Source organism: Odocoileus virginianus, chromosome 32, assembly GCF_023699985.2.
Source record: "Odocoileus virginianus isolate 20LAN1187 ecotype Illinois chromosome 32, Ovbor_1.2, whole genome shotgun sequence".
Classification (NCBI taxonomy): Eukaryota; Metazoa; Chordata; class Mammalia; order Artiodactyla; family Cervidae; genus Odocoileus; species Odocoileus virginianus.
The window spans coordinates 29,235,040-29,258,077 of record NC_069705.1 but is presented as its reverse complement, the minus strand read 5'-3'; the positions used below and the strand labels follow the sequence as shown (position 1 = coordinate 29,258,077).

Sequence of the window (23,038 nt, the reverse complement as noted above, 5' to 3'; positions counted from 1 at the left end):
GGATGAGGGTGAAAACTTTGTAAATAACACTGTAGCATGGTCCCTACCTCTTTAAGAGTCTTTCTGCCTTCAGTGAGATTGAAGTGAATTATTTCATGTGAGCCCCAACAGCTGCTGAGGTTACCTATAAACTCAGAGATTGTCTAGGAAAGAAGTACAATTTCAGGCATCAAGAGGGAGAGGAAGTCTTAAAGAAAATCATGGAGAATGAGAAAGGGCTTGGTCAGTGAATTGAAAGGACATCCCTGTGGCGCATTTTAAGATCTTAAACGTTCGTTCAAATGACTAACTGAAAGTGTTGATCTTTGAAAACCAGAATTCAACATGAGTTACTACCTGGAGGCCTTAAAAACCCAATAAAAACAATGTAATCTCTATGTAAAATGCTGTTTAGTCATAAGTGCAAAGAAACAGCAATTGTTCTATGTTTAATTATCTTAATCTCATCCCCACTCTAACCTATTTCATACCACAATTTAAGTTTTCCATCTGACTTCATCCTCTCACTGGCCTGTGAGCCATCACCCTTGTAGCTCTGTAACACGGGCAAATAATGACCAAAAAATTTTAATAGATGAGATATCTTTAGGCATCTCCATTTAGGAAGTGGAAGTTACTTTGAACCAACAACTTTAAAATAACCGGTTTCGACTGGTTTGCCCTTAAACTGACCTAGAACTGAATTAATTACATGTCACGAGAGCCCCAGCTAAAGTACTGTTCTGTAATATGCTTTATGACCAACTACACCATTTGAGAAGTATGAGTAAGTGGCTGGTATTAGGACTTTAGATCTAATGTACATAAATACCCGACTCACTGTTCTGAAAAATTACAGAGGAATTGTTTGTTCTGAAACAGATTCCAGTCTGTTCTCTCTTTACAGGGACTTCCAAATGGAATTTGGAAAACTGAATCTCTGAGATGAAACTCCATTCCCTCGATCCATGTCAGACCTGGCGTGGTTTTCCTGTGTATGCAGCTTTCTGTTCTCTGACTCTTTACTCTCCATTCGCATCCATCTTTATGGGTTCCTGAGTGCTGGGTTCCCGCTTTTTTATTTTTTTTAGCAATCATAAAAGAGAAAACAGGGCATTTCCCAGACATAAAACTCTTTCCTGTTTCCCAGTGGGTCAGTTAATCCTGGACCGTTTCTAGAGTTCAGCAAAACTTAATTCAGTTAAATTCTGCCACTTCGTTCCATCCCAATTCTGGCTGCATAAAGAAGAACAAAGCCAAGACTTTGGCCAGTGTCAGAAAAATATCTTTCTTCCAACGTTTAGGTTGACTGTGTAGTTCTTGTAGTTGGACAAATGTGCCATGGAGTTTTAGCAGCTGTTAGGATTTACTATGCCTGAGTTGCCCTTTAAACTGCTTGTCTGACATATTTTGCTGCTTATTTTTAAGTGAGCTTCATATTTCATAGTATCTTATAGCTGGAGGAAACCTTGGGAAACTTCTGGTTGAACCCATTTGCTTTAGAAGTGAAACAACAGAGCCCTAGAAGTCAAAAGACTTATTTTAAGGTCACAAAGCCAGTGAGTGGCAAGTGAAATTCGCTCAGTTATGTCCTACTCTTTGCGACCCATGGACTATACAGTCCATGGAATTCTCCAGGCCAGAATAGTGGAGTGGGTAGCTGTTCCCTTCTCCAGGGAATCTTCCCAACCCAGGGATCGAACCCAGTTCTCCTGCATTGCAGGTGGATTCTTTTTTTTTTTTTTTCATTTATTTTTATTAGTTGGAGGCTAATTACTTTACAATATTTCAGTGGTTTTTGTCATACATTGACATGAATTAGCCATGGATTTACATGTATTCCCCATCCTGATCCCCCCTCCCACCTCCCTCTCCACCCAATTCCTCTGGGTCTTCACAGTGCACCAGGCCCGAGCACTTGTCTCATGCATCCAGCCTGGGCTGGTGATCTGTTTCACCCTAGATAATATACATGTTTCCATGCTGTTCTCTCAAAACATCCCACCCTCGCCTTCTCCCACAGAGTCCAAAATTCTGTTCTGTACATCTGTGTCTCTTTTTCTGTTTTGCATATAGGGTTATCATTACCACCTTCTAGATTCCATATATATGCGTTAGTATACTGTATTGGTCTTTATCTTTCTGGCTTACTTCACTCTGTATAATGGGCTCCAGTTTCATCCATCTCATTAGAACTGATTCAAATGAATTCTTTTTAATGGCTGAGTAATATTCCATGGTGTATATGTACCACAGCCTCCTCATCCATTCGTCTGCTGATGGGCATCTAGGTTGCTTCCATGTCCTGGCGATTATAAACAGTGCTGGGATGAACATTGGGGTGCACGTGTCTCTTTCAGATCTGGTTTCCTTGGTGTGTATGCCCAGGAGTGGGATTGCTGGGTCATATGGCAGTTATATTTCCAGTTTTTTAAGAAATCTCCACACTGTTTTCCATAGTGGCTGTACTAGTTTGCATTCCCACCAACAGTGTAAGAGGGTTCCCTTTTCTCCACACCCTCTCCAGCATTTATTGCTTGTAGACTTTTGGATAGCAGCCATCCTGACAGGTGTGTAATGGTACCTCACTGTGGTTTTGATTTGCATTTCTCTGATAATGAGTGATGTTGAGCATCTTTTCATGTGTTTGTTAGCCATCTGTATGTCTTCTTTGGAGAAATGTCTTGCAGGTGGATTCTTAACCAGCTGAGTCATCAAAACCCAGGCTAGAACCCCAGTTACCTAATTCTTGCCCCAGTGGTTTGGTCATTTGTATCAGAATAGGATGTAGTGATATTTTTCACCTCTCTCCAAACTCATGCATTTTCTGAAGAATGCATGTTATTGGTGGAGATTGTAAAAAAACATAGACCACTTTATAAAAAATAAAAACATAGACCACTTTATATAGTGGTTACTTTTTCCCCTTTTATTTTGCACAATTTTTAATGTGCAGAAAAGTAGAGAGACTAGAAACACAAGCCCAATAGCCAGGTTCGACCATTTCTAATTCACGATTCATCTTGTTTCATCTGTATCCCTACCTTCTCTCCCAACCCATATTATTCTGAAGTAAACTCAGACATCATATTATTTCATCCATAAATAGATCAGTACGCATTTCCAAAAGATTGACATGTAAAAAGATAACCATAGTACTACTATTAACTGGAATAAATTAGCAGTAATGCCATAGTATTATCAAATATCCTATAGTCTGTTTTAAAAATCTGTTATAAATAATGTATGATCATTTTATTTTCAAGTAAGTTTTTCCTAGGAGAAACAAACTCAGTTAAGAATAGTTGGGTGTTTGAGATGAGAGAGGGAAGAGTTGGGAGTTTGGGGTTAGCAGATGCAAACTGTTATCCATGGAATGGATAAACAACGAGGTCCTACTGCATGGCACAGGGAATGATATTCCAATACCTTGAGATAAACCATAATGGAAAAGAATATGAGAATGCGTGTATATATATACATGTATAACTGAATAACTTTACTATGCAAGTAGAAATTAACACAACATTGTAAATCAACCATACTCGAATAAAATGAATTAAAAAGAATGGTGGGTGTTTGAGGTCAATGAAAGGAGAGAGGGGCTATACATGACTGTCAATATCACTGATAAAAACATGTCACAAGTTTACAGTCAGCAAGGAATTTACTAGATATTCACTTGGATTTGCCGTGTTTTAATTCTCCTTTCTACCTAAACTGTAAATTTTCATGTGATATTTTCCAGAGACATTGCAGCTGTTCTCTTTGTATCCCTTCAAATCAAGCATCAGAATATGAAAGAGACTTGTCACCACGGAAAGGGAGAAAGTCGTGGCTATTTTTGGTGGCAGGTTCAGAGCAGATTTTTCCTTTGCGTCAGCAGACGTGAACACCCTCAGCTTCTCGAGTTCTAGTTTCCTAGCATGGGATAATAAGATATTTTCTGGCTGGGGACAGGCTCTGTTCATTACAAGTTAGGGGAGATGAATTGATTCTTTGGAGGACGTGGTTGATAATGCATTTCTCATTTCTTCATTTATTCCTTTTTAAAAAAATAATTGTATTTACTCTTGTATTTTGGCTGTGCTGGGTCACTGTTGCTGCGGGCTCTTCTCTAGTAGTGATGAGCACTGACTATTCTCTAGTGTGGTGCACGGGTGTCTCATTGCGGTGGCTGCTTTTGTTGGGGACCATGAGCTCTAGGGTGTGTGGGCTTCAGTAGCTGCAGCTCCCAGGTGCTAGAGCAGACAGCGTATTAAAAAGCAAAAAAAAAAAAAAAAAATAAAAAAAAAAAAATAAAAAGCAGAGACATCAGTTTGCCAGCAAAGGTCCGTAGAGTCAACGCTATGGTTTTTCCAGTAGTCATGTACGGATGTGGGAGTTGGACTATAAAGAAGGCTGAGTGCTGAAGAATTCATGCTTTCAAACTGTGGTCTGGAGAAGACTCTTGAGAGTCCCTTGGACAGCACGGAGATCACATCAGTCCATCCTAAAAGAACTCAACCCTGAATATTCATTGGAAGGATTGATGCTGAAGCTGAAGCTCCAATACCTTGGCCACCTGATGTGAAGGGCTGATTCATTGGAAAAGAATCTGATGCTGGGAAAGATTGAAAGTAGGAGAAGGGGATGACAGAGGCTGATATGGTTGGATGGCATCACCAACTCAGTGGACATGAGTTTGGGTGGACTCCGGGAGTTGGTGATGGACAGGGAGGCCTAGCGTGCTGCAGTCCATGGGGTCGCAAAGAGTTGGACACGACTGAGTGAGTGAACAATAACAACAAAGGCTCTAGAGTGCAGGCTCAGTAGCTGTGGAGATATTGAGCTTAGTTGCTCGGTGGCGTGTGGAATCTTCCCAGAGCAGGGATCGAACCCATTTCTCCTGCATTGGGAGGCAAATTCTTCACCACTGAGCTACCAGGGGACCCCTCATTTCCTCCTTTTAAATGTCTTCAGGGACAGAAGTCAAGTGCACCTTTTGAATGACTGTCCCATCTCAACGCCCTCAGATAGGTGTGGAATTTGAGTTGCAGGATATGAAGTCCCAAACAAAGAAATCTCCTCACTGCTTGTCTGCAGTAATGAGAAAGTTAGGCATTTTGGCAAACCCAAGAACAGGTTTACAGGAGACTTTTTATTCCTTAGAGAAAGATTAGAAAAATTGGGTCCTGGGTGGTGAGAAGCAGGCAGCAAGATCTTCCTGAAGGCAGCAGTCATGAAAGTCAATGCGCTAGACAATCAACCAGCCAGGAGAAAAGAAAGAAACTAGGCTGATTCATGTCAGTGTATGACAAAACCCACTGAAATGTGAAGTAATTAGCCTCCAACTAAAAAAAAAAAAGAAACTAGCTGAGAAAGCAGAGCCGCATGCTTGGTGCTGTGTTCTGCAGCCACACACCTGAAACAAACCTCGGAGGGAAGTGTGATCTGAAACGAGCTGGGCGTTCGATCTCGGTCAGACTCACTTCAGTAACACACCCATGTCATGTGCTTATAGGGGCCACAGCCACACCTGGTGATTGGCTTAAAAATTTCCCTCCCGTTCCCATCCCCTTACCACCTTTCCACATTTGCACAAAGTCCTTGCTCCTCATCTCTTCTAGTGTTTGTAGTTGTAGTGTGCTGATTTTACCTTGTCTCTCTGCCATTGGTTTTGGCTGGTCTAGGAAGCGCAAGTGTTTCAGGGGAAAGGAGGGGGGATTACATCGCCGATAAATCCTGCAGTCGGAGCAGCTGTTTTTGTGACTCGGGTGCACCACTGGGCTCTCCGCAGCCCTGCTTTCTGTGATGATTACCTCCTGCTTGCATCCTCCACCCTGGCCTTCAGATGCGGTGATTCTCCCGCATCTGTGGGACCTTGTGGGGCCGGCTGCCTCGTCTCTGCTGTGTTCGTGGTGCCAAGAAAGGAAGAGGAGACACCGCAGCTTCTGGAATCAGAATAGGATGTAAAAAGATAAAGATGCGCCAGCCCGGTGGGTGAGCAGCATCTCTGTCTCCCTCATTCCCAGGGTCCTGCTCTTTCAACCTTTTCGTGTGTAACTCATGGGATTTGTAGGACATCTTCCTTTAAAAATGCATTGAAAAAAACTTATTTATTCATTTGGTTGCAGTAGTTGTGGTGCAGTTATTCTGCTGAGCGTGCTACGTACTTTTTCATATTTATTCTTCACACAACAGTAGGAGAAAGCCACTTCCTCCATGTTACCTTGGAGGAAACGATGGCCTCGTGGAGATTTTTGGACTTTGGTCGAGGTGATGCATCTAATAAGTGTTAGATCCAGGAGCTTTCTAATACCTGCAGATGGAGGCAAGTATCTTAGACCCGCGTGTATTCTCCTTCACCACGGGAGAAAAATAGGGTGTTGGAGAGCTCCATTTTTCTTGTATTTCTGAGACAACTTAATTTTTAAATTAAATTTTTTTGGGAGGATAGCTGTTTTACAATGTTATGTTAATTTCTGCTGTACCAACAAAGTGAATCAGCCGTACATTTACATACATCCCCTCTCTTTTGAATTTCCTTCCCGTTTAGCATTGAGTGGCATTCCCTGTGCTATACAGTCAGTTCTCATTAGTGATCTATTTAACACATAGTGGTGTGTATATGTCAATTTCAATTTCCCAATTCATCTCAGCCTTCCTTTATCCCCTCGGCGTCCGTACATTTGTTATGTACGTCTGTGTCTGTTTCTGCTTTGCAAATAAGATCATTATACCACTTTTCTAGATGCCACGTATATGCGCTATTATACGGTATTTGTTCTTCTCTTTCTTGCATCACTCTCTGTGACAGTCTTGAGGTGCATCCACGTGAGACACCTTCATTTTTCAAAGAATGGGGATTCCAGGCTCCAAACAAGTTCCGCCCTCTTAGCCTATGCCCCCCAAGCAGTGATAATAGTAGCTAACATTTGCAGTGACGTCTCCGTAGCAGGCATCCTCTAAGCAAGTTCGTGTGGATTCGTTGATTTGAATCTTACAGCAGCCCTAAGAGTTCTACTAGCATCCCCATTTTCCAGTTGAGAAAATCGAGACTCAGGCGGTCATACGGGGTGATGGGGTGGTTAGTAGTCCAGGGCATTCACCCGGGCAGGCGGCCTCCAGCCTCTGCACCCCTGGCCCTCTGATTGTACCTCCCAGGTCCCAGGTCCACGGAGGCTCCGTGCTCTTGGCTTCCTCCTGGCCTTGAAGGAGCCTGGACCTGGAGGCCCCCGTGAGGTCTGGCAGAGGCAGCGCAGCCTAACTGGGATCTGGATGCACGCTCCTGCCTGCTCGGCGCCAACCCCGTGGTTACTTCTTATTCTGACTTGCTTATTTATGGGCCCTGGGGCTTGGCAAGGAAGGAGCTAGAGGGTCAGACAGTCTGCACCAGAACGAGACAGATTCTTGCTCCTGTTAATGAGAGTTAAACATCTCAAGGGCTGCTTGCCCTGCCCCGTTCTCCCACTTCCTTCTTTTGGAAAGTGCTCGAACCTTGCCATCAAGCAGGTGGCCATGAGGTGGCTGCTGGACCCCTTGATCCGTGGGCTCCCCAGGCTTCGGACGAGGGTGGGGGGCAAATGATCCTTTCTTCTCAAGCTTGGAAAACAAGTTGGCTTCTTTCTGGCCTGAGTGATCTGCACAGATTTACTCTAAAGGGAAGGTTTGCTTTCATAAGCTGCCAAGGAAGTTCTTGAAGCATTATGGGGCCATCTCGCCTGGTTTATTTATTTTCTTAATGAATTCAACTTTGGTTTAGGAGTTTGCAGGAGTCCAAGGATAGGGGATGACAGAAGATGAGATGGCTGGATGGCTTCACTGACTCGATGGACATGAGTTTGAGTAAACTCCAGGAGTTGGTGATGGACAGGGAGGCCTGGGGTGCTGCGATTCATGGGGTCTCAAAGAGTCGGAATTAACTGAAGGATAGTCATCAATAACATTGTTGCAGGTTGAATTGGGTCCCCTCCCCCAATTCCTTGGGCTTCCCAGGTGGTGCTAGTGGTACTAAAGCTGCCTGCCAGTGCAGGAGACATAAAAGACATGGGTTCGATCCCTGGGTCAGGAAGATCCCTTGGAGGAGGGTATGGCAACTCACTCCACTATTTTTGCCTGGAGAATCCCATGGACAGAGGAGCCTGGCTGGCTACAGTCCATTGGGTCGCAAAGAGTTGGACATGTCTGAAGTGACTTAGCATGCAGCACCCCATTCCTGTGTTGACATTCTAAGCCCTGGGACCTCAGAATATGACTGTGTGTTTTTGTTATTTATTTGGCTACAGAGGGTCTTAGTTGTGGCATGCTGGATCCAGTTCCCCAACCAGGGATTGAACCTGGGGCCCCTGCATTGGAGCTCGGGGTCTTAGCCACTGGACTGCCAAGGAAGTCCCCAGTATGACCTTATTTGGAGGTAGCGTTGTTGCTGATGCAATTAGTTAAGATGAGGTCATCCTCAGGTAGAGTGGCCCCTAATCTGGTGTGATTGGTGTCCTTGTGAAACAGCGACATTTGAACACAGAGATACACATGGTGGAACGCCAGGTGAAGACAGGGGCAATGCAGCAGCAGCCAAGGAAGGCCAGGATGGTCAGCACACCGCCAGCAGCTGGCCTTCCAGCCCGAGGACAAGCCCACCCTGCCCAGGCTCCGAGATCGTGCACTTCTCCAGAGCTGTGAGAGTTTCTGTGGCTGAACTGCTCAGCGTGTGGCTTTTTGTTATGGCAGCCGTAGCAAACAGATGCAAACTAATTCTTACAAAGGAGCAAACAATAAAAATGAAAACATGAGTTTAGCAAAGTCGGATGGGCCTGCGCCTTTGTGGAAAGTGGGCTTTCTTTTTTTCCAGTATTGCAGCAACTTAGAATCAGAGGACCTCGGCCCTGGGGGGCCCCGGCTGGGACTGACGTGGGGGCTGCAGGGGCACCTACTGGACTCAGCCTGAGTCCAGGGTCACTAGCCCACTTCTGCGTCTCTCTACCCACACTTCCTTTCCATTCTTCATGACTTCAGGTCCTTTGCACAAGATCCATATCCCAGGAATAATCTTCTCTGTCAATTTCTCTACCCTTTCCTGCCTCTTCCTTTAAGCCTTCCTAGTTTTGATAACAATGTGCCAGTTCCTTCCTTTCAGCTCTGCCGAACCGGAAGTGAAATCCCCACTACCATCTGGCAGGATAAAGACGCCCCCCCCCCCCCCAATTTTAGATTTCCTCCTCCTCCTCCACCCCTCCAGTTGAAAACCTCAGATTTTACAATTATTAAGACATGCTCTCTGTTTAGAGACAAAAGAAAAAGTGACCTGCTTGATTCCATTTCCAGCAGTGTAGCAGACCATATATTCTGAAAAGTCTCCGGATTAAAAAAAAAAAGAAAATCACTATAAATTTCCAGGTGAAATATTTCATAGCCTGTTTTGGCTCTTCAGTCTCATAAAACACAAATCCAGCTCCATTCACCTTTCAGTACCTCTAGCAACTCATCCCCAAGGGAACTAGCTTGTTCATACCGAGCAAAGAAACTGGTAAACAGGGTAAGTTGCAACGGGGTTTGATTATTTAAAACCGTAAAAGAGAGAAGGGGAGGGAGGAGAAAGAAGCAGGAGGAGGAGGAAGAAAGAAGGAAAGAAGGAAGGAAGGAAAGCAGGAAACAAAGCATTGGTCAGCAATCACCTGGGATCCAGTGATGTTTGTAGAGAGTGGGTGGCATTGTGCTCAGGCCTTCATGTTGTTTGGGAGAACATGGAGGTAGTGATTTATCTTAGATTTTTTTCAAGTTCAAGAATGCTTGTTGAAATATCACTGAAAGAATCAAAGAAGACACTAAGAGAGACAGAGAAGACCTAGATGATTTAACATGGCACAGTAAAGAACTTCCTGAGCTTTCCAGGGCTGCAGCACCTGATGTGGCCGTCAGAAGATGTGGGTGTGTGTTCAGCCCTGGACCTGGTAGAGGGTGTTAATTAGAATGAATTAAATTAACATTTACTGAGCGCCAGCTGATTGCCAGGCACATGTATCATGTAATCCTCAGAACAGCTCCATTAAATTGGCACTTAGGTTTTCCCCCATGCTCCAGAGGAAGAGCTATTGACAGGGCATGTCTGAGGTTGCTCAGCTGGGACGTGGAGCTGCTGGGATTCAGACACTGACAGATGTGCTCCAGAGCATTCACGTTTAGCTCCTAAACTGATCCACTTTAGCAAAATCCTTGCAGGGAAATCCTTGTTGTTGTTCAGTCATTCAGTCACGTCTGAGTGACCCCATGGACTGCAACATCCCAGGCTTCCCTGTCCTTCACTATCTCCCGGGGTTTGCTCAAACTCATGTCCACTGACTCAGTGATACCATCCAACCATCTCATCCTCTGTCGTCCCCTTCTCCTCCTGCCTCCAGTCTTTCCCAGCATCAGGGTCTTTTCTAGTGAGTCAGCTTTTCACATGAGGTGACCAAAGTATTGGAGCTTCAGCTTCAGCCTCTGTCCTTCCAATGAATATTCAAGGTTGATATCCTTTAGGATTGACTGGTTGATCTCCTTGCAGTCCAAGGGACTCTGAAGAGTCTTCTCCAACACCACAGTTTGAAGCATCAGTTCTTCGGCACTCTGCCTTCTTCATGGTCCAGCTCTCGCATGCATACATGACTACAGGAAAAACCATAGCTTTGACTAGACGGACCTTTGTTGGCAAAGTAACGTCTCTGCTTTTTAATATGCTGTCAAGTTTGACATAGCTTGTCTTCCAAGGAGCAAGTGTCTTTTAATTTCGTGTCTGTAGTCGTTGTCCACAGTGATTTTGGAGTCCTTGCCTTAGCAAAATTCTAAGTGGGGAGTAGAGAAGACTGTATTCCTCCAAGATGATTCAAGGCCTCTCCTCTCCATTCTCCCTTCCTCGAGCTGTGAGCCACCTCCCAGAAGCCTGCAGCTATACACAGCTGGAGGAAGCTTTTGTTATGATTTCATGGGGACTGCTGAAAGCTCTTAAACTTGGTCATTTGTCCATAAAATCACTTTCTCAAACTTTTCCCCTTTAGTTGCTGAGGTTGTGGTGGTGATTGTAATAGTCTGTCATGACATGTAAAAGCAAATTTGATGTTCTCATAATTGTTGCATACTTAGGACATACTTAGCCTCTCATCTAAGCCAGTTATATTTCATTTGTTGGAAAAAAAGATTCATCCTTTAAAATCCATCTGTGTTATAGTGTGGTTTTTCATTTGGCTTGGGAAGCTGGTCTGTGGTGACCTGCAAACAGAATTGAAAGAAAACTTTCAAGATTGATTAGTCTGAAGGAGGTGTGTGGATTTCAGTCTAAATCTCATGCTCCTACAGTGGCGTGCAGGAACAATGCTCTTTGGTGACCTAAAAGGGAAGGAAATCCAAAAAAGAGTGCATATATGTATACGTATAGCTGATTCACTTTGCTGTACCATAGAAACTAACACGTCATTGTAAAGCAACTGTACTCCCAATAAAAATTAATAAAGGCAAAGAAGTGATAAATACATAAATCTCATGCATAGTCTGTATAAACCAATTGAGGGAGTCATTTGAGCTGTCCGAAGAAATGTGTCTTCTCTTCTACATGCACGTATATTCGTGTTGCTGCTGCTGCTAAGTCGCTTCAGTCGTTTCCGACTCTGTGCGACCCCTTAGACAGCAGCCCACCAGGCTCCTCCATCCATGGGATTTTCCAGGCAAGAGTACTGGAGTGGGGTGCCATTGCCTTCTCCGACGTATATTCATAAAACGTACTAATAACTTAGAAATTGGAGGGCTATTCTGACAGTAAAAAGAATTCTGTGAACTTCATTTGGACTCAGTTCAGTTCAGTTCAGTCGCTCAGTCGTGTCTGACCGACTCTTGGCGACCCCATGAATCACAGCACGCCAGGTCTCCCTGTCCATCACCAACTCCCGGAGTTTACTCAAACTCATGTCCATTGAGTCGGTGATGCCATCCAACCATTTCATCCTGTGTCATCCCCTTCTTCTCCTGCCCCCAATCCCTCCCAGCATCAGGGTCTTTTTCCAATGAGTCAACTCTTCACTAACCAAAAGCAATTAACAAATACCCCCAAATCTAGTAACTGCCCAAATTCATCATTATGGGGGCAGGAAAAATCCTGGATTGGGAATCTCAAGAGAGGAATTTTGGCTTTTCAACCTCTGTATGACTTGGGGGCAAATCATACTGCCATTAAGTCTTTGTTTCTTCATCTTTAATAATGATACCAAACTTGCCTCACTGACCCCAGACCTTATAAAAGTCAATAACATCCTATGCAGACATAATCCACTGGGGGCTCAAAGAGTCGGACATGACTGAGCAACTCACACACACACACACACGGTGGATCTGAGGGAAAACAAAGTATGTATGATATTCCTCTATAACGCTGAATCCACTTTACAAAATTCTTAGGCATTTGTTGGGCTTCTGCTAGGAACACTGTGCCATGCCGTGACACACTTCAGTTGTATCCGACTCCTTAGCGGCCCCATAGACTGTAGTCCGCCAGGTCCTCTGTCCATGGGCTTCTCCAGGCAAGAACACTGGAGTGGGTTGCCATGCCCTCCTCCAGGGGATCTTCCCGACCCAGGGATGGAGCCTGCATCTCCTGCGTCTCCTGCATTGGCAGGAGGATTCTTTACCTGCTGTGCCTGGGTATCTTCTTTCTCTTTTCTGAACCTGGTTTGTGGATCTTCTGTATTATAGCTATCCAACTCAACAGCACCCACGATTTCTGTTATTTACTGGTGGCAGCTGTGTCTCCCCCTGGAATTCAGCTTGTTTGGTTATCTGATGCAGAGCAGGATTCCTAGATGAACAAAAAAATCCAGAAGGGGTTCAGTTCAGATGAATTCAGTTGCTCAGTCATGTCTGACTCTTTGCGACCCCATGGACTGCAGCACACCAGGCCTCCCTGTCCATCACCGACTCCCGGAGTTTACTCAAACTCATGTTCATCGAGTCGGTGATGCCATTCAACCACCTCGTCCTCTTTCGTCCCCTTCTCCTCCTGCCTTCAGTCTTTCCCAGCATCAGGGTCTTTTCCAGTGAGTCAGTCCTTCACATCAGGTGGCCAAAGTATTGGAGCTTCAGGTTTTTTAAATGCTTTCCCCCTTAGTGATCAAGAGTAATGATAAAATTGGCTGTTTTTTTTCTTGATGCCTTCTCCTTGCGAGCAGTGAATGGGTACATTTGTAGGTTTACCTCAGATCTTCCCTTTAAGAGAGAGATTATTACCATCACAATGGAAACAAATAGAACTCAAAGACTGACTTTCCCCAGGCCCCCAACAAAGACATGTCTCCTTGGCATCACCACACCTCACTGCCCTCTGTTACTCTGATTGTGATTAGTCTGACCTGGAGGTGGTTGCTGGGATCCTGCCAACCTATTCCAGCCCCTGTCCTCCGAAAGACTCAGGACCCTCTTGAGTTACTTCTCCTTGGTGAGTTCTTGCATCCCCAAACAACTGCTTTCTTTGGGACTAGAATTCACTGGGCACCGTGATTCAAAATATCCCTGTTGGAAGTGGGTTATAGGTGATGATGTACCTAAGTGGAGAGACTAAGAGAAATTCAGCTTAGGTTTTGATAAGAATGGGAAGACTGAAATATATATGCAGTCTCATCATTCTTAGGACTTTTCCTAGATGTGTTTTACCCCATGGATTTATCACCTCCCACCACCTGTCTAGATCTGTTTGCCAAAATGTGCTCCAGCAACAAGTGGTCCTATGGATAGAGCTTGATGAGCAGTTTTGCTTTTTTTTTGGCAACTTTACAAGGGGTGTTTGCACATGAAAGGCTCTGAGAAGTCCAGCAGGCATGTTGTAGCTTTAGCACATCTTCTGAACTTAGGGTTCTTTTTTGCCTTGTTTACTTCTCCGTATAGAAGAAAAGAGGCTTCCCTGGAGGCTCAGTGGTAAAGAATCCACCTGCCATTGCAGGAGACACAAGAGATGCGGGTTTGATCCCTGGTCCAGGAGGATACCCTGGAGTGGGAGATGGCAACCGCTCCAGTATTCTTGTCTGGAAAATCCCGTGGACACAGGAATGGTGGGCTTTAGTCTGCTGGCAGTGACTACACTGCTGGCAACCATACAGGTGGTCCGCACAGGAAGAGAGCATCTTCTAAGAAAGATAATAAGTGCTCAAGCTTTCTGATAACATTGGAGCTAGCAGTTTGGGGTCTGGGTGAAGGAGGACAAAGTGTATCTTGCAAATACATGGTTCAGTTCAGTTCAGTCACTCAGTCGTGTCTGACTCTTTGTGACCCAATGAACTGCAGCACGCCAGGCCTCCCTGTCCATCACCAACTCCCAGAGCTTACCCAAACTCATGTCCATTGCGTCAGTGATGCCATCCACCCATCTCATCCTCTGTCGTCCCCTTCTCCTCCTGCCCTCAATCTTTCCCAGCATCAGGGTCTTTTCAAATGAGTCAGCTCTTTGCATCAGATGGCCAAGTATTAGAGTTTCAGCTTCAGCGTCAGTCCTTCCAATGAACACCCAGGACTGATCTCCTTTAGGATGGACTGGTTGGATCTCCTTGCAGTCCAAGGGACACTCAAGAGTCTTTTCCAGCACCACAGTTCAAAAGCATCAGTTCTTTGGCACTCAGCTTTTTTTATAGTCCAACTCACATCCATACATGACTACTGGAAAAACCACAGACTTGACTAGACAGACCTTTGTTGACAAAGTAATGTCTCTGCTTTTTAATATGCTATCTAGGTTGGTCATAACTTTCCTTCCAAGGAGTACGCGTCTTTTAATTTCATGGCTACAATCATCATCTGCTGTGATTTTGGAGCCCTCCAAAATAAACTCTAACACTGTTTTCACTGTTTCCCCATCTATTTGCCATGAAGTGACGGGACCGGATGCCATAATCTTAGTTTTCTGAATGTGAGCTTTAAGCCAACTTTTTCACTCTCCTCTTTCACTTTCATCAAGAGGCTCTCTAGTTCTTCTTCACTTACTGCCATAAGGGTGGTGTCATCTGCATATCTGAGGTTATTGATATTTCTCCCGGCAATCTTGAGTCCAGCTTGTGCTTCCTCCAGCCCAGCGTTTCTCATGATGTACTCTGCATATAAGTTAAATAAGCAGGGTGACAATATACAGCCTTGACATACTCCTTTTCCAATTTGGAACCAGTCTGTTGTTCCATGTCCACTTCTAACTGTTGCTTCCTGACCTGCATACAGGTTTCTCAAGAGGCAGGTCAGGTGGTCTGGTATTCCCATCTCTTTCAGAATTTTCCACAGTTTATTGTGATCCGTGGTAGTCCACCTTATTAGCTGTTTTTGGAAGCCAGAATATCCCAGGTCATATGAATGTGCATACATACATACATACATACATACATGCATATGAATGCAGACATATATCAGGTGGGCTTCCCAAGTGGCACATTGGTAAAGAATCCACTTGCCAATGAAGGAGACACGGGTTCAATCCTTGGGTCAGGAAACTCCCCTGGAGAAGGAATTGGCAATCCACTCCAGTATTTTTGCCTGAAAAATCCCATGGACAGTGGAGCCTGGTGGGCTGCCATCCATGGGGTCACGAAGAGCTGGACACGACCTGAGCGGCTGAGCACATTGAATGCATCGCGTAAGAAATTCCCCCAGTCTTCCAGCTCAAAAACTTCTGAAAAAGCCTCCATCTCCTGGGACACACTGTTTTCCATATTCCATTTAGGTTCATAACCCGAGCCATACAAATGCCCGATTTAAAGGTGTATATAGATATATATCTTTAAACTCAGCACGTTTGTCAGATTAAGCTGTTAATATTTTTTCAAATTATAATTCAGGAAGCAGCAGAAAGATGAATGACTATCAGACTCAGAATTCTGATTTTTTAAAAATATTATTTATTTGTTTGGCTATGCTGGGTCCTAGCTGTGGCCTGTGAACTCTTAGTTGTGGCATGTGGGAATCTGGTTTCCTGATCAGAGACTTAGCCACTGGGCCACCAGGGAAGTCCCCAGAATTCAGATTTTTATTTAATAAATATTTTAATCACATAGTTCGATGCATATATCACAGCATACATAAATATGTAAGCACCTGTTTCCTTTCTGCAGACTTCACTCTATTACCATACCAAAGGGGGACTTTTTGTGTACAGCAAAGATCACTTATAGATATTTAGGTCTTCAATGAATGTTCAGTGTACTAGAGATACAGATTCAAAATATCAGATTTTCCCTTACAGAGGTATAACTTGGAAAACCAAAATTTCCTTCAGTTTTTAGGTTCAACACTATTTGTTTGTACATTTGGTATTTTAAAGATGATCAAATAAAAACTGTAACTCTCAGTGGGCCTTTGAAAAACACTTGATCAACTCAAAGTAAAGACTATAGTCCCTTTACTCAATAATTAAAACACAGTTATGAAAGACTTCAAACACAAATCTTTCAGAATACATAATCAGGCTTCCTTAGTCATCACATCTGAGCCAGTTACTGTGAGCCATTGGACACAGCTATGAACAAAGCAGAACAATGAACTGCAGTGAATAAAGCAAAAGTATCCCTTGCCTTCATGGAGTTTACATACGTGTAACTATTAAATTTATTCACCTCTTGTAAATCTAATAAACCAAAGTTTTAAATGAGGAGCACATCAAAGTCAAAATTCTAACTTTCAACTTCAACTTACAAGTCTAAAATCTGAGTTGGCCCTTGAACAACACAGGTTTGAACTACCCAGGCCCACTTAAAAGTGGTTATTTTTCAATAGTAAATACTACATGGTCTGTCCATCTTTGATTAAATCCGAGAACTATGGGTGGGATGGCAGCTATAAATTATACTTGAATTAACCTGATTGTTCCAGGGCCAACTGTATACCTTTGAATTAGAATCACAAAGCAAATGTTTGTCTAATTAGTGTCACTAGTCTATCCGACATGTAAATACCAAAGGTACAAATGATTCTTAAGCCTGATTAAAAAATTACAAATACTATGAAAGTGAGTTGCTGTATTATTTCTCTATTTAATTCTAAGCCGTCCTACTGGGAACAACTGGGATGACACAGTTGAACTTACTTAATGAACGGGTCGTGACCCAGATACTTGATTGTCTCAAGTAGACTGAGAGATTTGAAGCTAGGACTGGGGACCTAGAAGTTGTGTATGACCAGAGTGAATCGTTCCATAGGACGGATGGACACGTCAAGTCTGATTTTAACAGTGGCTCTAGTAATGGGAGGACTTCCCCCGTGGCTCAGATGGTAAAGCGTCTGCTTACAATGTGGGAGACCCGGGTTCAACCCCTGGGTCAGGAAGATCCTTTGGAGAAGGCAATGGCAACCCACTCCAGTACTCTTGCCTGGGAAAACCCATGGACGGAGGAGTGTGGTAGGCTACAGTCTATGGGATCGCAAAGAGTCGGACACGACTGAGCGACTTCACTGCTAGTAATGGGACTCCACCTTTACGTGGGATTCATTTCACCAGATGTTGTTTGCTAGATTCAAGTCTTACCTTCATAACTTCTTTTGATGTTGCCACTTACTTTGGATGGATAGTTTCTTAACAGCCCCAATCTCTCCTGCTTTACTGATTTGATTCAGCTAACCCACCCTATTTACTGCCTGGTTCTTCTGTGTCTGGCTATTTGGCTTTGGCTCTGAGAACATTCTGTTGAGCATGGACACTGGGTGATATCACTGCTCTGCCAAGGCCGGCATTCAGAGGTGGCTGAGTGGAGCTGTAACTCTCCTCCCAAAATACCTGTCAACCCACCCTCATTCCTTCATATCAACAATGAATCAGTTTTTTCAGTTTTAGGTCAAATATGATTCAAATTCAAATCAAACCCCCCAGAAAAGCCCTGCATGACCCCCTTCCCTAAACAAATTCTCCCCTCTAAGCCCTCTTTATATAGAAATTCTAAAATTATCATTGCTTCTTTGCTTAAAACCCGTCATTGGCTCACTTACAATAGAATACAAAACCTTTAACATGCCCTGCAAGTCCTTGCGTGATCAGGCTCTTGGCTTCATCCATGATCTCATCATGTGCCTTCCTCTTATGCTCCAATTCCAGCCACACTGGCCTTCTTTCACGTCTTCCCACTGAAACCGAGATTCTTTCCTACCTCAGGGCCTTTGCATGCACTGTTCCCACTTTCTGAAACATCAGTCTCCCCACTGTTTGCTTGGATGACTCCACATCCGGTAGGTCTCAGGTTAACCGTCATCTTCTCACAGAGGTGATTCTTCTTTGTAGATCTCAACACAATCTGTGTATTTATTTGCTTAGTCCTTAAGTTACATGAGGCCATGTGTGGTGTTCTGTTTGCCCAGCACCCATCACAGCATATACTAGATAGTCAATAATAATTTGTTGACTGAATAAGTATCGCAGTTGCAATGTGTGTGTGTGCTCAGCCACACAATCGTGACCCCATGGACTCCGGCCCACCAGGTTCCTCTGTCCATGGGATTTCCCAGGCAAGAATACTGGAGTGGGTTGCCATTTCCTCCTCCAGGGGACCCTCCCAACCCAGGGATCTAACCCAGGTCTCCTCCATCTCCTGCACTGGCAGGAAGATACTTTACCACTGAGCCGCTTGGGAAGCTCACAGCTGTCACAACAATCACCACTAGCCTTCAGTCACAACTATTATAATCATTCATAGAACCACTTTTGGCTCATGGGAGCTAGAGTAATTGTTTGTTGAATTGGATTGAGATATCTAAATGTCAGTATCTCATGCATCCATTAATAGAATTATTTTTATTACCTTTATGGTTCTTTACACATTTATTCTTTAGCTTCTAAAGCTGGAGGCTTTCTGTTCTTAGCCGTCCTCTTACATTAAAGAAGACATTTTAGCATGCCTTTTGGGGAACTGTCCTTTTCTAACTTTTAAAAAATGTCACTGAACATTAGCTAATTGGTATAGGGTTGGTAATAAATCTTGATTAGTGTAAATACACGTTCTATAGGCTGCTTAGTGATTTTTATTTGTTTGTTTACCCTGGTTTCCTGAGAGAGGCATATGAGTAACCCTGGCCCCAGGTTACAGAGGGCAGCCGGGAGATATTGAATGGAAGTTCTAGATTCTATCATGTTTGTGGCTTAAGCTCCGCCCCCTTCTGTGTGGTTCTCCAAGAACCTTGCCCCTCTCCCCCACCCCACCCCAAAATTAAATTGGTCTTGGAAAAGCACCAAATTGTGCTAAGACTCCTGAATCTTAACCATTTAGGACTTGGTGGCTTTTTTTTTCTCTGCGGGGGAGGGGCTGTTTTTTTTGCGGTATCAGCCGGATCATGGCCTCATAATGATTTCATATCCCCGTCTCTGTACCTTGGCACCTGCGAAGATGAAAAAAACAGCATAAAATACTATTTTGAACGTTGCACCGTCACTCACGGAAAAAGGCGCAAAGGCGTAAGAAAAATCGGCTTTATTTTTGTTTACAACACCTAGGCGTTTTTTGGAAACCCGAAGGAGAAGGTCGGGGTTGCTGGGGAAACGGCTGCAGCTCCGCGTGGTCGGCGTTCGCCGCAATGTGGCCGCGCGCCTGCGACTCGGCGTGACCCCCGCGCCCCGGGCCCCACGCCCCGCGCCCCGGCCCGGGCGGCGCGTAGCCCCTTCCTCCCGGCCCGCGCCGCGCGCACTGTTGTCCTTGAGCGATTGGTTGGTTGGACCAGAAACAGCTGTGCAGAGCTGAGCCTGCAGAGGGGCTGTGGACCTGAATGCACGCTGTCGGGCTGGGAGTGACTGACCCCGGGGCCTCGGGGGAGAGAGAAGACGAGTCGGAGCCGCCTCCGCCGCGCTCTCCCGGCGGCGTGGAACCAGGTGCCCGGGCGCTGGCGGCGGTCGGAGAAGCTCCGGGTTGGCGCCCCCTTCCCCCGGCTCTAGCTGCCTTCGGGGTTGGTGCAGGTGGGGGCCAGGCAGGGCACCGCGGATCGCCCCGTTCCCACCGACCGGTTTCTCTTCCTTTCTGCGAGGGGGAGGCGCTAACCCTCAAAAAAATGTAAATATCCAGGCGCTGACTCCGGGCTGGGGCACCAGCCGAGGTCCCAGGGCCGCCGCCGCCGCCGCCGCCGGGTGTTTTGCATGGAAAATGAGAAGCCAGACAGGATCGGTGCTCTTAATACAGCTCGGCGATTAGCAGGAGGCCGGGCAGCTTCCCGGCTCCCTGTCCATCGATAGCCTTTCTGCGCGCTCGCGCTCGCCGAGCCGCGGTGCGGCCGTGCGGGGTGTCGTCCGGCAGATGCCGCATCCTTGGCAGCCATGGCTCCCGTCGCCGCGGCCAGTAGGTAGGAGCATGCACGTGTAGGGGGGGCACATGCGTGTCGGCGCGCGCGCGCACACTCACACACACGCACACACGCACGCACACCACCCCGAGCCTCGGAAGGAAGGAGGAAGCCCGACGAGGCGCTGCAGCCGCGAGGACGACTCGGGCTCTCCGTGGATTCGGCAGGAGCCGGCCTGGCGCAGCTGCTGACTGCAGAGCCTGCTCCGGATCGTGGGCACACGCGCCCCCCACCCCCGGACCCGAGCCTCTGGGATGAAGACTGCCTCCCGAGGACTGCAGGGGAGGCAGAGCCAGCCCGCGCCAGGGACTGCGGGCCGCGCGGCCGGTAGGCCCAGGGGGACACGACTTGGACGCTGTCATCCCCACGCCTCGCTCTGAGTCGCCGGGTGCCGAGAGGGTCTGCCGCCGCCCCCTCCGGCTTCCCGGGCGCCCGATCCCGGGTCAGCCCCGGAGGCCCCGGCTTCCTCATTTGTTTGGGGCTTTTGTGCCGGGGGCTCACAGTTGGCTAAGCACTCCAGCGCTGAATCGGGCCATTGTCTGCGCTCCCATTGCTTCCACGCTGCAAGTCTCGGCGCCCCCACCCCGCCCGCCCCGCTCCCCGCCTCCTCCTGGCCGGGGAGCCTCCTAACGTGCCTTTCCCCCCCACAGGAATCTGGAAGCTATAAGCCGGGCGGATTGCAAATGAAGTGTAATGCATTGTGGGACGTGTGTAAAATCGGAGCCTTCGCCGTGGGGGTGTGTGGGGGCGTGGGGAGGGCCGGACCCGCCGCTGGCGGTGTAGACGCCGACGAGGAGGGGCTGGGAAAATGCGCGCAGAGTCCGCCCGGGTCGTGCCCGCCGTAGACGGATGAAGCCGCGCGCTGCGCCCCGGCGCTGAGGCCCGGAGGATCGGGGGCGGCGGGTCGCCCTCTCCACCATGAAGAAGACCCGGAGCACAACCTTGCGGCGCGCCTGGCCTAGCTCGGATTTCTCGGACCGGGCCTCGGACCGCATGAGGTCCCGCAGCGAAAAGGACTACCGCCTGCACAAGCGCTTCCCCGCGGCCTTCGCGCCCCAGGCTTCGCGGGGCTACATGACATCAGGTTGGTAACCGCGTTTCTTCCCCCGCGGGCCGGGACCGCGGGGTGTGCTCGGGTCCTTCCCCGGGAGGGGACGCGCGGTGATGGATGCGATAAGTTATAGGGAACGCAGGGGGAAAAAAAAAAATTAGCTCCCATCCACCATTTTGTACCTCTGCAAGATCCACAGCAGGCCCTCTCAATATGGGGTTGGAGAGCTGTTAGTTAGGTAAAATCTGGGAGGGGGACGCGCCAGGCGTTTTGGCTGCACAGATAAATGACCGCCAGCCCGGGCGCCCAGCCTCCCTGTGGAAGAGCCGGCGTCCGCGGTTGCCCTCAGTACCGGGCCGGCTCGCTCCCTCTCGGTGGCCAGTTATTATATCCTACCGGGTATTTAAACAGTTCCTCTTTCTTACAAGGGAACAGGTTCCATGCACAGTTTTGGATGGTTTGAGTCAGGGGAGAGGTTGCATTCAGGCTGGTCGGCTTGCTTGCACGCAGGGAGCTGTGTCGCGGCTCATTGAATGCATTCGGTGGGGTAATGGTGTGTATGCGGATTGAATGCTCACATGATTCTGCGTGCATTTAACATATGTTGCTTTGAATTAGGTTGTATGGGAAGAATGCAGGCAGTATCATGTGTTTGCATGCCAGACAGGAAGGACAAACAAGACGGTAAATGAGGATGAAGGCTTCAGAAAGGGTTTCGTCTTAAAACGCAAAGAAGCCTTTCTGAAGGCGCCAGTTAGTTTCCTTTGGAAATGCAGCGGAATGGCTTTGCTTGTGTGTCTTGGGAGCCCAGGGATAAAATCCTCGAAATGCTGAAGGAGGAGGACTGTGAGACTTTTCTCGTTGTTTTCTTCTTTCTATTGACCACTTCTATGTAGTGATGTTTAAGACACCAAGTTTGGTTGATTTGGTTTTCGTTCTGAATGAATTCATTTTCTTGGAAACAAAATGTCATGGAAGAACCGAGATTATATTTGAAAACACATCCTGTACCAGACCATTCTAAATCCTGGGAAGATTGCTTTAAGCTTACAGTTGGTACTTAAAGTGTAGCTCTACTATCTCCTAAAACAGCAAGTTGGTTTTTTTTTTTTTTTAACCTAGGCCCAGTATTTCATGCTTTAAAAATGTCTTGTGACTGCACTTCCATGAGTAGAAAACCTAAATAAAATACCCATCTTTTTTTTTTATTGCAAAATCTGGTGACATAAGGATGTACTGTTTTGGCAATAAGGCTCCCTTGATTTTCCCGGTCATGAAAAACCAAATTTGTAAAGGAAGTGACAACTACAGTTTATGCTTCAGTAATTGAAGTCAATCACTCCTGTGGTTGCTTTATTCTTCAGGCTGGTGGCAGTAAATTTGGAAATACAGCCAAATCCAAATGTAACCTCAAAACATGTCTGTCCATAAACCCATGTCTGCTCTGGGTGTTCAGATAATCTCAGGTTTCATATGTTTGAGGTTTGAATGTCTTCATTCCACTGTGAATGGTTCCCCCTCTTTTCTTTTTGCTTCTCTTCAGGAATCAGTACTGATACCAAGTGTGAGGCTGGAGGGGGGCAGGTGGCGGTCATTTCTTCAACAGACCTGCAAGACTCTCTAATACTTTCAGGAGTATTCCCATGGAGCCCATTCTTACCTCTCTTGGCATAGCATCACTATGATCACTGTTTCCTTCTTTGCTAAAGAACTTCTCTGCTATTGCCA

General features: G+C 46.2%; 1 protein-coding gene and 1 long non-coding RNA gene across 5 annotated transcripts in view; one reads left to right on the top strand and one right to left on the bottom strand.

Moving 5' to 3' along the window:
• Positions 1–9,196: 9,196 nt before the first annotated feature.
• On the bottom strand, positions 9,197–19,044 carry LOC110126720 (uncharacterized). Its single transcript, XR_011485171.1, has 3 exons — positions 18,735–19,044; positions 12,612–12,778; positions 9,197–11,202 (listed from the first exon to the last, which is right to left on the bottom strand). It is a non-coding gene; the product is annotated as an uncharacterized lncRNA (long non-coding RNA).
• The window catches only part of STOX2 (storkhead box 2), a 110,904-nt gene continuing 101,124 nt past the window's right edge, over positions 13,259–23,038 (top strand). Inside the window, exon 1 of one of the 4 annotated variants that reach the window (XM_070460089.1) lies at positions 13,259–13,414. Coding sequence is in view for 1 of the 4 variants with exons in the window: in XM_020876550.2 (XP_020732209.1) it covers positions 21,178–21,343 (166 nt within the window). In the remaining 3 variants the exon portion in view is untranslated. Of the gene's footprint in view, positions 13,415–19,373; positions 21,344–23,038 lie in introns of those variants that run through there. The other 3 variants (XM_020876559.2, XM_020876550.2, XM_070460088.1) reach the window with 3 other exon arrangements.